This window comes from Somniosus microcephalus, chromosome 23 (assembly GCF_052327205.1).
Source record: "Somniosus microcephalus isolate GS21.2 chromosome 23, FLI_Smic_1.0, whole genome shotgun sequence".
Lineage (NCBI taxonomy): Eukaryota > Metazoa > Chordata > Chondrichthyes > Squaliformes > Somniosidae > Somniosus > Somniosus microcephalus.
This window is the reverse complement of record NC_141009.1, coordinates 17219058-17232688: the sequence shown is the minus strand read 5'-3', so window position 1 is coordinate 17232688 and position 13631 is coordinate 17219058. Positions and strand designations below refer to the sequence as shown.

Genomic DNA, 13631 nt, shown 5'->3' with positions numbered 1-13631 from the left:
AAAAACATTAATAGGAGTGGTATATAGGCCTCCAAATAGTAAAATAGAGGTTAGGGAGGGCATCACGAGGGAAATTAGAGAAGCGTGCAATAAGAGCACAGCTGTCATCATAGGTGACTTTAACTTACATATAGATTGGACTAGCCTAATCAGTAAAAATAATGAGGAGGAGGAATTCCTTGAGTGTTTAAGGGATGGTTATCTGGATCAATATGTCGAGGAACCAACTCGGGAACAGGCTATATTGGACTGGGTACTGTGCAATGAGAAGGGACTAATCAGTAATCTTGTTGTACGGGGACCCTTGGGTCAGAGCGATCATAACATGATCGATTTCTCACTCGAAATGGAGAGCGAAGAAATTGACTCAGAGACTAAGGTCCTGAATTTAAACAAGGGGAATTATGATGCCATGAGACGGGAACTGAGTAGGTCTGATTGGACAACGTTCCTGGGAGGACTGGAGGTAGATAAACAATGGCAAACATTTAAAGATAGAATGACAAAATTGCAAAAATTGTTTATACCAATCTGGCATAAAAGGAAATCTAAAAAGGTGACTCAACCGTGGATAACAGGGGAAATTAGAGACAGCATAAAATCCAAAGATAGGGCGTATAAAATAGCCAAAAAAAGCGCCAGAGCGGAAGATTGGGAACAGTTTAAGATAGAGCAAAGGAGGGCAAAGGGCATGATCAAGAGGGGCAAAATAGCTTACGAAAACAAGCTGGCGGAAAATATAAAAACTAACTCCAAAAGCTTTTATAAATATATCAAAAGGAAAAGACTGGTGAAAACCAAAGTTGGTCCATTGCAGTCAGATACGGGGGAATATATAATGGGAAATAAGGAAATGGCAGATCAACTAAATGCATACTTTGGGTCAGTCTTTACGAAGGAAGACACAAAAAACCTCCCTGGGATATCGGGAAAAATAGGGACATTGGCAAAGGAGGAACTGACGCAAATCAATATCTCTAAGGATATGGTGTTAAGGAAGCTAAAGGGATTGAAGGTGGACAAATCCCCAGGGCCTGATAACATGCATCCTAGGGTACTGAAGGAGGTGGCCCTAGAGATAGCGGATGCACTAAGGATGATTTTTCAGAATTCATTAGACTCGGGAACAGTGCCGATGGATTGGAGGGTAGCTAACGTTACCCCACTATTCAAAAAGGGGGGTAGGGAAAAAGCAGGTAATTACAGACCTGTAAGCCTTACATCAGTTGTGGGCAAAATGCTGGAGTCCATCATTAAGGATGAAATAGCGGAGCACTTAGCAAATGGGGACAGGATAGGACAGAGTCAACATGGATTTACAAAGGGTAAATCGTGCTTGACTAATCTATTGGAATTTTTTGAGGGAGTAACTGGTAGAATAGATGGGGGAGAGCCAGTAGATGTGGTGTACCTGGACTTCCAAAAGGCCTTCGATAAGGTCCCACATAAAAGATTAGCATGGAAAATTGAGGCTCATGGGATAAAGGGGAAAGTTTTGGCGTGGATAGGGAACTGGCTGTCAGATAGAAAACAGAGAGTTGGAATAAACGGCTCATTTTCTGAATGGCAGGCAGTAACAAGTGGGGTACCACAGGGATCTGTCCTGGGCCCCCAGCTGTTCACAATTTACATTAATGACCTGGATCAGGGAGTCGGATGCAGCATTTCCAAATTTGCAGACGACACTAAACTAGGAGGGGGGGTGGGCTCAGAGGAAGAGACCAGGAAGCTCCAGAGCGATTTGGACAGACTGGGCGATTGGGCGGATAAATGGCAGATGCACTATAATGTGGACAAGTGCGAAGTTATCCACCTTGGGTGCAGGAACGGGAGGGCAAATTATTATTTAAATGGCAATAGATTGGGAGAGGGGGAAGTACAGAGAGACCTGGGTGTTCTTGTACACCAGTCACTGAAGGCGAGCATGCAGGTGCAACAGGCGGTCAAGAAGGCAAACGGTATGCTGGCCTTCATAGCAAAAGGGTTAGAATACAGGAACAGGGATACCTTGCTGCAGCTGTACAGGGCACTGGTGAGACCACACCTCGAGTACTGTGTACAGTTTTGGTCGCCTCATCTGAGGAAGGATGTTCTTGCCATGGAGGGGGTGCAGCGGCGATTCACCAGGCTGATACCAGGAATGGCGGGAATGACCTATGAGGAGAGACTATGTAGTTTAGGGATGTACACACTGGAGTTTAGAAGATTGAGAGGGGACCTCATAGAAGTGTATAAAATTCTGACAGGTCTAGACAGACTGGATGCAGAAGGAATGTTTCCCTTGGCGGGTGAGAACAGAACTAGAGGACATAATTTAAGGATAAGGGCTAAACCATTTAGGACAGAGATGAGGGGGAATTTCTTCACTCAGAGAGTGGTGAACCTGTGGAACTCATTGCCACAGAGGGCAGTGTACGCCAGCTCATTAAATATATTTAAGAGGGAATTAGATATATTTCTACGGGCAAAAGGGGTTAAGGGTTACGGAGAGAAGGCGGGGACGGGATACTGAATTAAAGGATCAGCCATGATCTCATCGAATGGCGGAGCAGGCACGAAGGGCCGAATGGCCTACTCCTGCTCCTATCTTCTATGTATCTATGTATCTATGTACAAGATCTTGATATTGTTTAGATGAGGCACATGGAGTCAGTGTAGCTGGTTCAGGGTTGTGTGCAGGGTTTTGTGCTGCACAGGGTTAGCTGAAGGCTGGAGGAAGGAAAGCATTCGGTAGATGAATCTACTGAGATGATGAAAGGGTAGAATTAATGCAAAGTATACCCTATGTACAGTTGTCTTCTCCAGTTTAATGTCCATATTTTTAGGGTAGCTTAAATGCAAATCTGCTATTTCATACTTCTGTATTAAAAGGGAAAGCAGCTTAACACTTTCCTGAAGGTGTTCGGTTTAAATTTCTCTACAGGTGGTTGTCGGTGAAGGGCTTACAGACTGGTAATCTGCTAGTTGGAAATGCATATCAGGCCAGTCAACATCTGTGGCGAAAAGATGACTGGCTGTACGAGTGAAACGTTCATTTCTCTGTTCTCTCCACAGACGCTGACTGACCTGATGTGTATTTCCAGCATTTTCTGGTTTTGTTTGGTTTCCAGCACTTGCACTTTTTTTTTGCTTTTTGATCTGCCAGCTGGGTTCTGTTAGATCACCTAGGATTGGAGCTTCACTGTGAAGTAGATGCAGCATTACTCTTTTCTCCCTTTTTCAGCTCCGCCATCACATCCTGTTTAAATCAGGTATATCAGAGCCTGGCCAATCTGATTCGCTGGTCTGATCAGGTGATGTTAGAAGGTGTGAATCTAGATGACAAGGAAATGGTAATGGCGATGATTAAGGCAGTGCTCGATGGAGTGAAGGTATGTATAATAAAATCAAATCTGAGCAGCTAAACCTGTGGTGTGTTTTCCACATCGCCTTTCGTGGATATGGGGGTGGGGGCGCAAGAAAGAGTAATTGCTTTTCTTATCTGCCAGTGTTTGAATCTCCATCCCACAAAACATCTCCACCAGAATATTCCCAGACTTCCTATTCTACACATGGTTACCTTCATTCTCCACTCTTATTGCCCTGTGGACAAGCACCTGATCTCAGATTGGCAGGACACACAACAGCAGGACTGAGTTTGAGCATTCGCTGCATAAATTGTGGGCAGAAGCCCTTTCATTTTAATTTCTTCCCTAGGAAAGTTTGTGATCTCTATTTGATGAGACTTGAAATAAAGATTTTCTTTTATGAATATTAAGCAATAAGATCTCCTTTCTTCCTAAAGATGTAAAATTTCCTATTTAACCTGGAATTTACATGATAAAATGGGTTGACATGGTCCCTGTACTTGATGTCCCCATTCCTTCCACTGTTGCGCTTGTGGCATTGTCTCTTCAGCAGGAAAGCTGTATTACTGTACTGACTGCAGCATGTTGTGCAAGTCTTGTTTTTGTGTGTTGAGATTCATGTTCAAATTTCCACCAAATGTAGCAGCCAATGGAACCTGTCTGAGTTTAGCACGTTAGCCAGCTGTCTACTGATGTGATTCCTCCCAAGTATCTTGATTTTTTATGTACCTTGAAGATGCATAATGCCTCAAAAGTTACTGTATTAGGTAATCGATTGTACTATGCTCCACTTGCTGCTTCTGTGTAGGAGCTTGTGAAACTGACAATAGAGAAACAGGACCAGCCATCCCCTACCTCTCCTGTGAAACCCAGCCAACCAGCATCTAAAACTGACAGGTAAGCATGGTTTCCCTGTATAAACAATACAAGGTAGATAAGTAACAGATCAGATTCTCACTTGACCTATAGTTTAAATCAGAATATCAGTTTGTCAGTGCCGTGAAGTATATAAAGCTTGAATTAAAAGCTGATTTTTTTTCCCCCTTACACCTCCGTGAAGCACCGTGGGATTTTTTTCTATAAGGTGCTATATAAATGCAAGTTGCTATTCTTGCAAAGAAATGTTTTTTCAAAAATACTTTGCAGTGTTACTCTGCTTTTAGAAGTATGTTCTAGATAATGGAACATGCTGAGAATGCTGACAAATGTAATATCCAAGGTATTTTTGATCTTTTAGGGATACATTTTTTCCCTTGCATTCTGCAGAAATATTTTCTATGGATTTTTAATTTTACTTTTTCTTTCCCCTCCCGTGGATGTTTCAAGTGGTGGGGACTGTATTGGCTATCCCTGAATAGTCACACGTAGGCCAGACCAAGCGTGGGTGGTGAGTTTTCTGCTCTGATGGACATTAGTGGGTTTCAATGACAGTCTGACAGCTTTTGCAGTCATTTTCTGGTGCGAGTCTGCAAATGACCAAATTTATTCAATTCGGCTTCAAAGCACCATGAGATTTGAACATTCAACCTCTGGGTTATCATATTAACTTGCTAGATAGATCATGCTCCAGGTAGCACTAGATTGGGTTATATTCTAAACTTTTACTGGCCTTCAAATGGGGTGCACTGTTTCTCTTTTTTTATGATGTGGAGATGCCGGTGTTGAACTGGGGTGGACAAATGTGAGAAGTCGCACAACACCAGGTTATAGTCCAACAGTTTTATTTGAAATCTCAAGCTTTCGGAGCGCTGCTCCTTCGTCGGGTGATTTCAAATAAAACTGTTGGACTATAACCTGGTGTTGTGCGACTTCTCACATTTCTCTTTTTTTAATGTTTGCTTTTTCTGTTATTAGTCTTGTAGTCTCTGCCAACAAAGTTTGCGCAGGCTTCTATCTAATTATTTTGATCGGGGCTTGACTCTTGCAGTACAGCAGAGCTTCCACTGACTGACCGGGAGAAGGAGATTCTGACTAAAACTACGCCAATGACGAGATCGCTGGAGATACTTCCAGACTCTCTGGATGGGGAGTGCGCTCCACCAAAACCACCACTGCCTGGTCTTCGCATCATGGAACACAGGTAATGGATTAAAGGGGTAATCCCATCTAATACTTTGTATGATTATTCCCTCAATGAAAAAGCCAACCCTTAAAGACGAAGGGAGTCTAAGTGAGCAGTGTCTTAAATGAATGAAGAATATCCTCATGGTCATCAGAAAGGACTGCTTCTGTACCAGATTGTCTTAGTATTGTACTAATGTATCTCTTGTGGCATTGCCCATGGTAAGTTGGAGGATATGTTGTTTTGCAATACTGGGGTCATTATATACCATGTAACGCACAAGATATTGTACAGTAGTGAGAGGAATGCTTATGTCCTGATGGCCCTTTCCTAATAAATGTAACGAGGCTACCTTGAGGAAAGCTCTCTGCAGCTTGGGCGTTTAACCTCTCGGGCGGGGGCGGTTTAGGGCCACAAAGTATATTCCCTGTGGGAAAATACTTTAATTTGACACATACTGGGTCCATTAGACTGCAGGAAGAGATCAAAGTACTGGTCAGGTGGGCAGAAAAGTGACAAATGGATTTCAATCCAGAGAAGTGTGAGGTAATACATTTGCGAATGGCTAACAAGGCAAGGGAATACACACTAAATGGTAGAATACTGGGAAGTGTAGAGGAACAGAGGGACCTTGGAGTGCATGTCCACAATCCCTGAAGATAGCAGGACAAGAAAGACTTGCATTTATATAGTGCCTTTCACGTCAGTCCCAAAGTGCTTTACAGCCAACTTTTTGAAGTGAAGTGTAGTCACTGTTGTAATGTAGGAAACACGGCAGCCAAATTGCGCACAGCAAGCTCCCACAAACCGCAATGTGATAATGATCAGATAATCTGTTTTAGATGTTGATTGAGAGATAAATATTGGCCCAGACACCGGGGATAACTCCCCTGCTCTTCTTCGAAATAGTGCCATGGGATCTTTTACGTCCACCAGAGCGAGCAGACAGGGTCTCGGTTTAACGTTGCATCCGAAAGATGGCACATCCGACAGTGTAGCTCTTCCTCAGCACTGCACTGGGAGTGTCAGCCTAGATTTTTGTGCTCGAGTCTCTGGAGTTGGACTTGAACCCACAACCTTCTGACTCAGAGACGAGGGTGCTGCCCACTGAGCCACAGCTGGTGGACAGGTAGATGAAGTGGTTAAGAAGGCATATGGGATTCTTTCCTTTATTAGCCGAGGCATAGAATATAAGAGCAGGAAGGTTATGCTAGAACTGTATGAAACACTTGTTAGGCCACAGCTAGTGTACTGCGTACAGTTCTGGTCACCACATTACAGGAAAGATGTGATTACACTAGAGAGGGTACAGGGGAGATTTATGAGGATGTTGCCAGGCCTGGAGAATTTTAGCTATGAGGAAAGACTGGATAGGCTGGGATTGCTTTCTTTGGAACAGAGGAGGCTGAGGGGAGATTTAATTGAGGGGTATAAAATTGAGGGGCCGAGATAGTGGATAGGAAGGACCTACAGGAAACTTTGTTATCCGGAGGCTAAATGTCCGGCAAGCTCGAGCCACCGGCAAAAATCAGGAGCCGTTTTGTTAGGTTTTTTTCTTCTCGTGGCTTTTTTTTCAACAGTCAGGCTCTGCAAAGTCTCTCTGAAGCTGTTGCTAAGCTACAGAGATGCTTCTAAGGTACGGGCTGACTGTTTAGAAGCTGTTGCTAAGCAACAGTGTTTGTTGTCAGATACGGAGATGAAAAGCTCCGTATGCTTCAACATTAACGCTGGTGTGTCCAGCAGTTTTGAGGGAACGGCAACAGTTCGGTCCCGTCGGTGCCGGATAGCACAAAGTTTCCTGTATTTCACTTAGCAGAGAGGCCAATAGCCAGGGGGCATAGATTAGAAAGATTAGAGGGGAGTTGAGGATACATTTGTTCACCCAGAGGGTGGTCTGGAACTCTGCCTGAAAGGGTGGTAGAGGCAGAAACCCTCATTGCATTTAAAAAGTACTTGGATATGCACTTGAAGTGCTGTCACAAGCTGGAAAGTGGGATTAGGCAGGATAGCGCTCTTTCGGCCGGCACAGACACGATGGGCCGAATGGCGGCCTCCTGTGCCGTAAACTTCTATGATTCAGTCACCCATCAGATTTTTAATATTTAGTTCACTAAATTGCAAACCGTGTTGCATCCTGAGGAAACTGATGTTGAAAATAATTCATCATTATTTTGAGCTTTTACAAGGTTGACTGAGCCTTGAACTAATCTTGCTGAAATGATTTTTTTTTAAAAACTGTAATTACTGGTAGCATGGCGTAAGTCACTGACCCTGTTAAAAGCCTTGTTGCTGTTAAAGAAAGTGTGTTTGGTTCACGTGAAGAAACTTGTATATTTATAGGAAAGTGGAACTCCGGATAGGCTGAAGGATTGAAGCCTTGTCCCGCCTTTATTATATCTTTTATTATTATGCATATGTGCGCAGTCCATTATTGCAACCTGCATCTCATACCGCAGATTGGGAAGTGATACTAGTTGCTGGTTATTGTGCATGTCTGTTTATGGAAGTGGTCAGTACGTCAGCTGCAGGGGTCCAAATTCTCATGCCAATTTCAATGCTCCTTTCTGTATACTGTTTTATCTGTCAGCTGTTCAGTCCTGATGGCTTTTTTTTGGTATGCTGATTAGTGGCACTCAACGAAGGCCCGACAGATTCCTATTTGGACTGTTGCTCTGCATTTCATACATTGTGGCTTAAAATGTTGTTACTGAGAGGTGTCATACCAGGATGTTTCTATTTCCAGTTGACCATTTTATTTGCTGCCCTATTGTTAAATCTGCAAGAATTTGCTTGAATTGCAGAATATTGCAGCTTTAATCACTACGTTCTTTGCCCTGCAGCAGCGGTATTCCTCCAATCTTGCCACCTCTACCACCCAAGAAGAGGCAGTCTGCACCCTCCCCAACCAGAGTGGCTGTGGTACCTCCCATGAGTCGAGCTGCCAGTGGTTCTAGTTTACCGAATACCAAACAGGTATGGAAAGTCTTTATGGTTCAGGTGGTGGGGGGGAATAAACCAGTTGGGATAAATACATCGACTCACATGCACAGTTGCTGAACAAAAATCAATGCATTACCAGTTGATGGATATATCTAACCCATGGCAAATGCGTGTTGGATATGGGCAGAGTCACATGTGCGTTATGATATCTGATTCTCCTGTTGAACCAATATCATGTCTAATGGGCTCCCAACCTGTGCTATTTATAGGATGGGTAGAAATACAAGTAGAAATTACTTCCTTTTCCCCCCCAGAAATAAAGTTTATAAGGAACTATTGACAAACTAAAGAGGAGCTTTTCCTTTTGATGCTGGTGATGCCATGTATAGCGATGAAGGGCACGAAGTGCGTTTGCCACATCGATGTTTCAAACATTTAAATCTATATCTAATATGTTCATCATGCCACTATAGGCCTGAAGGGATTAATATAGAACGCAACCATGTACATCAGGTTAGATCACTGTTTGAGTACTGTGAAATTTTGCATCCTCAAGATAGAAAGGATATTAAACCCATGCATGGGATACAGCATAAATTCACCAGGATAATGACGGAAATGGAAAGCTGTAGTTAGGTGGAGAGGCTTGAGATATAAAATTATTTTCCACTGAAGCAGAGAAGGCTGAGAAGATTTAAAGTATGAAAAATGTTGATGGGGAACTAATATTTCCTCTGATTGGGGAGTCAATGACGAGGGGCTGTTGATTCACAGGATTCGGGGGCAAGAGGTTAGAAGCAATCCCTTTACAATAGAGGATTATTAGAGCATGGGATGCTTTGCCACAGGGAGTGGTTGAGCCAAGAGACCATTACAGCCTTTCAGGGAGCAAGCGCAGACAGGCTGGGCTGAATGGCAGCCCCCTGAACTGCAAACTTCTATGGTTTTAATCTGGTAATGGGAAACCAATCCCCAATAAGGATATATCTCCCTGTAACAGTATGGGAGAACAAATTAGATGAACAACTCTAATCACTGGACAATGACAGTGTTGCTGTAAAAGCTTACCTCTGGTTCTGTTACAAAGGCTTGCCAATAACCTTTCATGGGTGCCCCATGTTATAAGTCATGTGAAGCTATAAGTAATATTTTTTAATTTCAAAAAAATGTCAGAGGCTATAGAAAATATTAATTCATTCACTGGGTTTCACATATTAAGCTTTTCTCTTAATGTAATATCTGAATTTTTTAATTGCACTTTAGGTGTGTTAATTTTTCCTTTTATATCTTGTGTGAATTTTTGCAGATAGATATGAGAGCAAATTGTTTCGCTTGCATCACAGTATCTGTATAACATCAAAGTGATCAAGATATTAGAAAAATAATTACTTTTTTATATATATTTAGGACTTTGACGGTTTGGATTGCTATCTGCAAAGGCGGCTGTCTGGTGGCAGCCACTCCTATGGTGGGGAATCACCAAGGGTATCTCCCTGTAACAGCATGGGAAAGCTGAGCAAATCAGATGAACAGCTGTCCTCACTGGACAATGATAGTGGACAGTGTTCGCAGAACACGAGTTGTGAAACACTTGGTAAGACAATATTTTTTTTAAATCAGTGTACGAAGTTGAAGAAACTAGGGGTCATAAATATAAAAGATAGCCACCAATAAATCCAATAAGAAAATCAGGAGAAACTTCTTTTCCCAGAGAGTGGTTAGAATGTGGAACTTGCTATCACAGAGAGTAGTTGAGGCGAATAGCAGAGATACATTTAAGGGAAGATAGGTAAACACATGAAGGAGAAAGGAATAGAAGGCTATGCTGATAGGGTTAGATGAAGTAGAGTGGGAGGAGGCTCATGTGGAGCATAAACACCGGTATAGACCAGTTGGGCTGAATGGCCTGTTTCTGTGCTGTTAATTCTATGTAAAATACTTTGGTGTCACTCGCTATGGTGTATTAACTAGTACCTTGTAAAATAAGCATAGAAGTACCACAACAGATGATGGGAATACTAACACATTCACCCTGAATAGCAATTGAGTTGTTCAAGTACTTGTTTGAAAATAGTCTGTTGATTGGGGCTTGTTCTTGGCTAGTGTTGATTCATATTTGGTCAGCAAGTAGGCACTATTCAGGTGTGATGAGCTACGTCTACATTTCCCCGTCTTGAGTTAAGATGTATTTTTCCTTCCACGAACAGACAAAACCATCTCCAAATAAGACAAACAAGTTCAAACGAGAGGAACTATATGATTTGAGGGAGTAACCTATGGGGTTCTATTGCTTAAACTACCAAAAGGCTTTCTATTTTTAATTAATGTTGCTGCTGAATCGATGATTTACTCCTGAGTAATAACTGCTACCGAGTTAAAAGGTACCGGTGTGACTGGCTGCATCTCACTCCTATAGATTGATTTTTTTGTTTGTTTTCCTCACAGATAATCCAGAAAGCTATGATCCCGATTATGACTTCCTGCATCAGGACCTTTCAACTGTTGATCAGATTCCTCAGCACCTTTCAGGCATGCTGAGCCCACTGCCAGAGTCAGCAGTAGAGTCCAGCTCACCTCTTCCTGGGCAGACATTTACTTCACAGTTTTGTACTTCACCGCCAGTGCCCGACTGGCGGCAGGTGCCACAGACTGGTGTTCCACCTATGCAAATGCCGCCCGCATTACCAGAGAAGAAGCGTCGGAGTGCTGTCTCGACAGATAGTTCAGGATCTAGGGTCTCGTACGAGAGGTTTCCATCGCAATATGATAATATCTCTGAGGAGGAAATTCAGAATTCTACTGTACCAACAGTTCAGTTCCCTCCATTTGCTGTAGTGTCACCAAGGCAGCAAGGAATCCCAGTTGGATTCCAGGACATTGATGTTTCAGAATTGGCAGGCGTACCAGAGAAGCCACCTCCGCTCCCAGAGAAAAAGAGCAGGCACAGTGAGTATTCACCTTTGCAACCATATAAAAGGTGTGTGTGTGTGATCTATTTGAAAGAAAGACAGACTTACATTTATGTAGCGCCTTTCACGACCACCGGCTGTTTCAGTGCTTTACAGCCAATGAGGTACTTTTTGAAGTGCAGTCACTGTTGTAATGTGGGAAACGTGGCAGCCAATTTGCGCACAGCAAGCTCCCACAAAGAGCAATGTGATAATGACCAGATAATCTGGTTTTTTTAATGTTGATTGAGGGATAAATATTGTCCAGGACACCGGGGATAACTCCCCTGCCAATGGTGTCTTGGGATCTTTTACATCCACCTGAGAGAGCAGAAGGGGCCTCAGTTTAATGTCATCCAAAAGACGGCACCTCCGACAGTGCAGCACTTCCCTCAGCACTGCACTAGTGTCGGCCTAGATTTTTTGCTCAAGTCCCTGGAGTGGGACTTGAACCCACAACCTTCTGACTCAGAGGCGAGCGTGCTACCCACTGAGCCACAGCTGACAGATTTTTCTTCTGTTAAAACGTAACATTTTATAAAGTTATGAAGTATTATACTGTATTGAATGTGTGATGTACAGTTAACAGTATCCTATACTTTTGGGTTCAGTGCTTCACAAGAGTGACCGTGCTATCATCGGTCTTGAGCAACAATATACTTCAATGTGTGATGTGCATCCTGTGTGATTCTCCTTTACTCATCACCTCAAATTGCTCCCATTGCTACCACCGCCATTGACAGATGTGTAACCGAGTGTTCTAAAGCTCCAAATGCTATTTCCAAACACGAGTCGCATTTGGAAGGATCAAGTCCATAATTGTACTGTTGGGTGTTTTTCCACTGTTCCAGGTACATAGGGCATGAAAAGTTCAACCCAGCATTGTTTTACTGAAATCTTGGTGATGCCATGGAATGGAAATACTTTATCTCTAAATAGGAGTAATGTAATACAGTTAAATGCTTCCTGTCGGCTTGTATTATTACAGCTCGCTTTGGCATAGCAGCATCATTATTTAAAGATTGCGGTCACATGGTAAAGCCCTAATGGTAAAACAATCGCTACATTTGGCTGCTCCAGTGAAAATGTTGGTTTAGTTAATGATGGCATTCAACAGGAAAACTCATAAGTTTAAAACAAATCCTGAAGATTGTGTATGTAAAGTGTGTCTTGGGAGTGTATCCAAAGGCATAGCCCACACTCCAAGCCTGATTTTTGTAAACCGCTGATGCAGAGTTGTGGCAGATTGTTATCTGGAGATCTCAAATATCAGAGTGCATTACAAGGTTGCGACGTATCTGTTTTCCACACAATTTATCCATTGTTTGCCTTTGTAAAAGGAGTCTGTATGTTTAACAAAAACAGCTTGACTATCTGGGCATCTTTTCTGTTCCGCTGCGAGAAAAGGGAAGTCGCTGATTCTTGGAACAAATCTGTAGAGCCTGTTCTGCCTAATTTAAAAAAAAAAAAAAAAAAATTCTAAAATGAGGTCATGTAATAAGCCGAGTGATTGGTCATTTTCTTTCTCCTTACTGAAGTATCTTTAACTCCCACATGAGTTAGGAAGAGAATTGGAGAGTGCAAGGGCTTGGTCGCTGATTTACTTTTCTGCCCCAATTCACTCAAGTCCAAGAAACATACAGAATGAAAGTTACTTTCATTGTGGTCACTTTTTAATTCCAGCACTCTTTGATTTACTGCAATTCCATTTCCACCTTCGTAATATTGTCCGTCTCCGCCCTTACCTCAGCTCATCTGCTGCTGAAACCCTCATCCATGCCTTTATCACCTCTAGACTTGACTATTCCAGCGCACTCCTGGCCGGCCTCCCTAGTTCTACCCTCCATAAACTTGAGGTCATCCAAAACTCTGCCGCCCGTGTGCTAACTCGCACCAAGTCCCGCTCACTCATCTCCCCTGTGCTTGCTGACCTACATTGGTTCCCAGTTAAGCAATGCCTCGATTTTAAAAATCTCATCCTTGTTTTCAAATTCCTCCATGGCCTCGCCCCCCCCCCCTTATCTCTGTAATCTCCTCCAGCCCTATAATTCCCCCACGATCTCTACACTTCACCTATTCTAAACTTTTGAACATCCCCGATTTTAATCGCTCCACCATTGGTGGGCGTGCCTTCAGCTGCCTAGGTCCTAAGCTCTGGAACTCCCTCCCTACATCTCTACCGTCTCTTTACTTCTCTTTCCTCCTTTAAGACTCTTAAAACCTACCTCTTTGACCAAGCTTTTGGTCATCTGCCTTAACATCTCCTTATATGGCTTGGTGTCAATTTTTTGTTGTTGCTAACACTTGTGTGAAGCGCCGTGGGACATTTTATTA

The 13631-nt window shown here is 42.9% G+C and overlaps 1 protein-coding gene across 7 annotated transcripts in view; it reads left to right on the top strand.

Moving 5' to 3' along the window:
- The window catches only part of LOC147101694 (rap guanine nucleotide exchange factor 1-like), a 196453-nt gene that overhangs the window by 91978 nt on the left and 90844 nt on the right, over nucleotides 1-13631 (top strand). For all 7 annotated transcript variants that reach the window (XM_085965506.1, XM_085965507.1, XM_085965505.1 and 4 more), the window contains exons 4-9: nucleotides 3224-3371; nucleotides 4156-4244; nucleotides 5275-5427; nucleotides 8250-8382; nucleotides 9757-9943; nucleotides 10795-11295. In XM_085965506.1, the coding sequence (XP_085821632.1) occupies nucleotides 3224-3371; nucleotides 4156-4244; nucleotides 5275-5427; nucleotides 8250-8382; nucleotides 9757-9943; nucleotides 10795-11295 (1211 nt within the window). The remainder of the gene's footprint in view (nucleotides 1-3223; nucleotides 3372-4155; nucleotides 4245-5274; nucleotides 5428-8249; nucleotides 8383-9756; nucleotides 9944-10794; nucleotides 11296-13631) is intronic.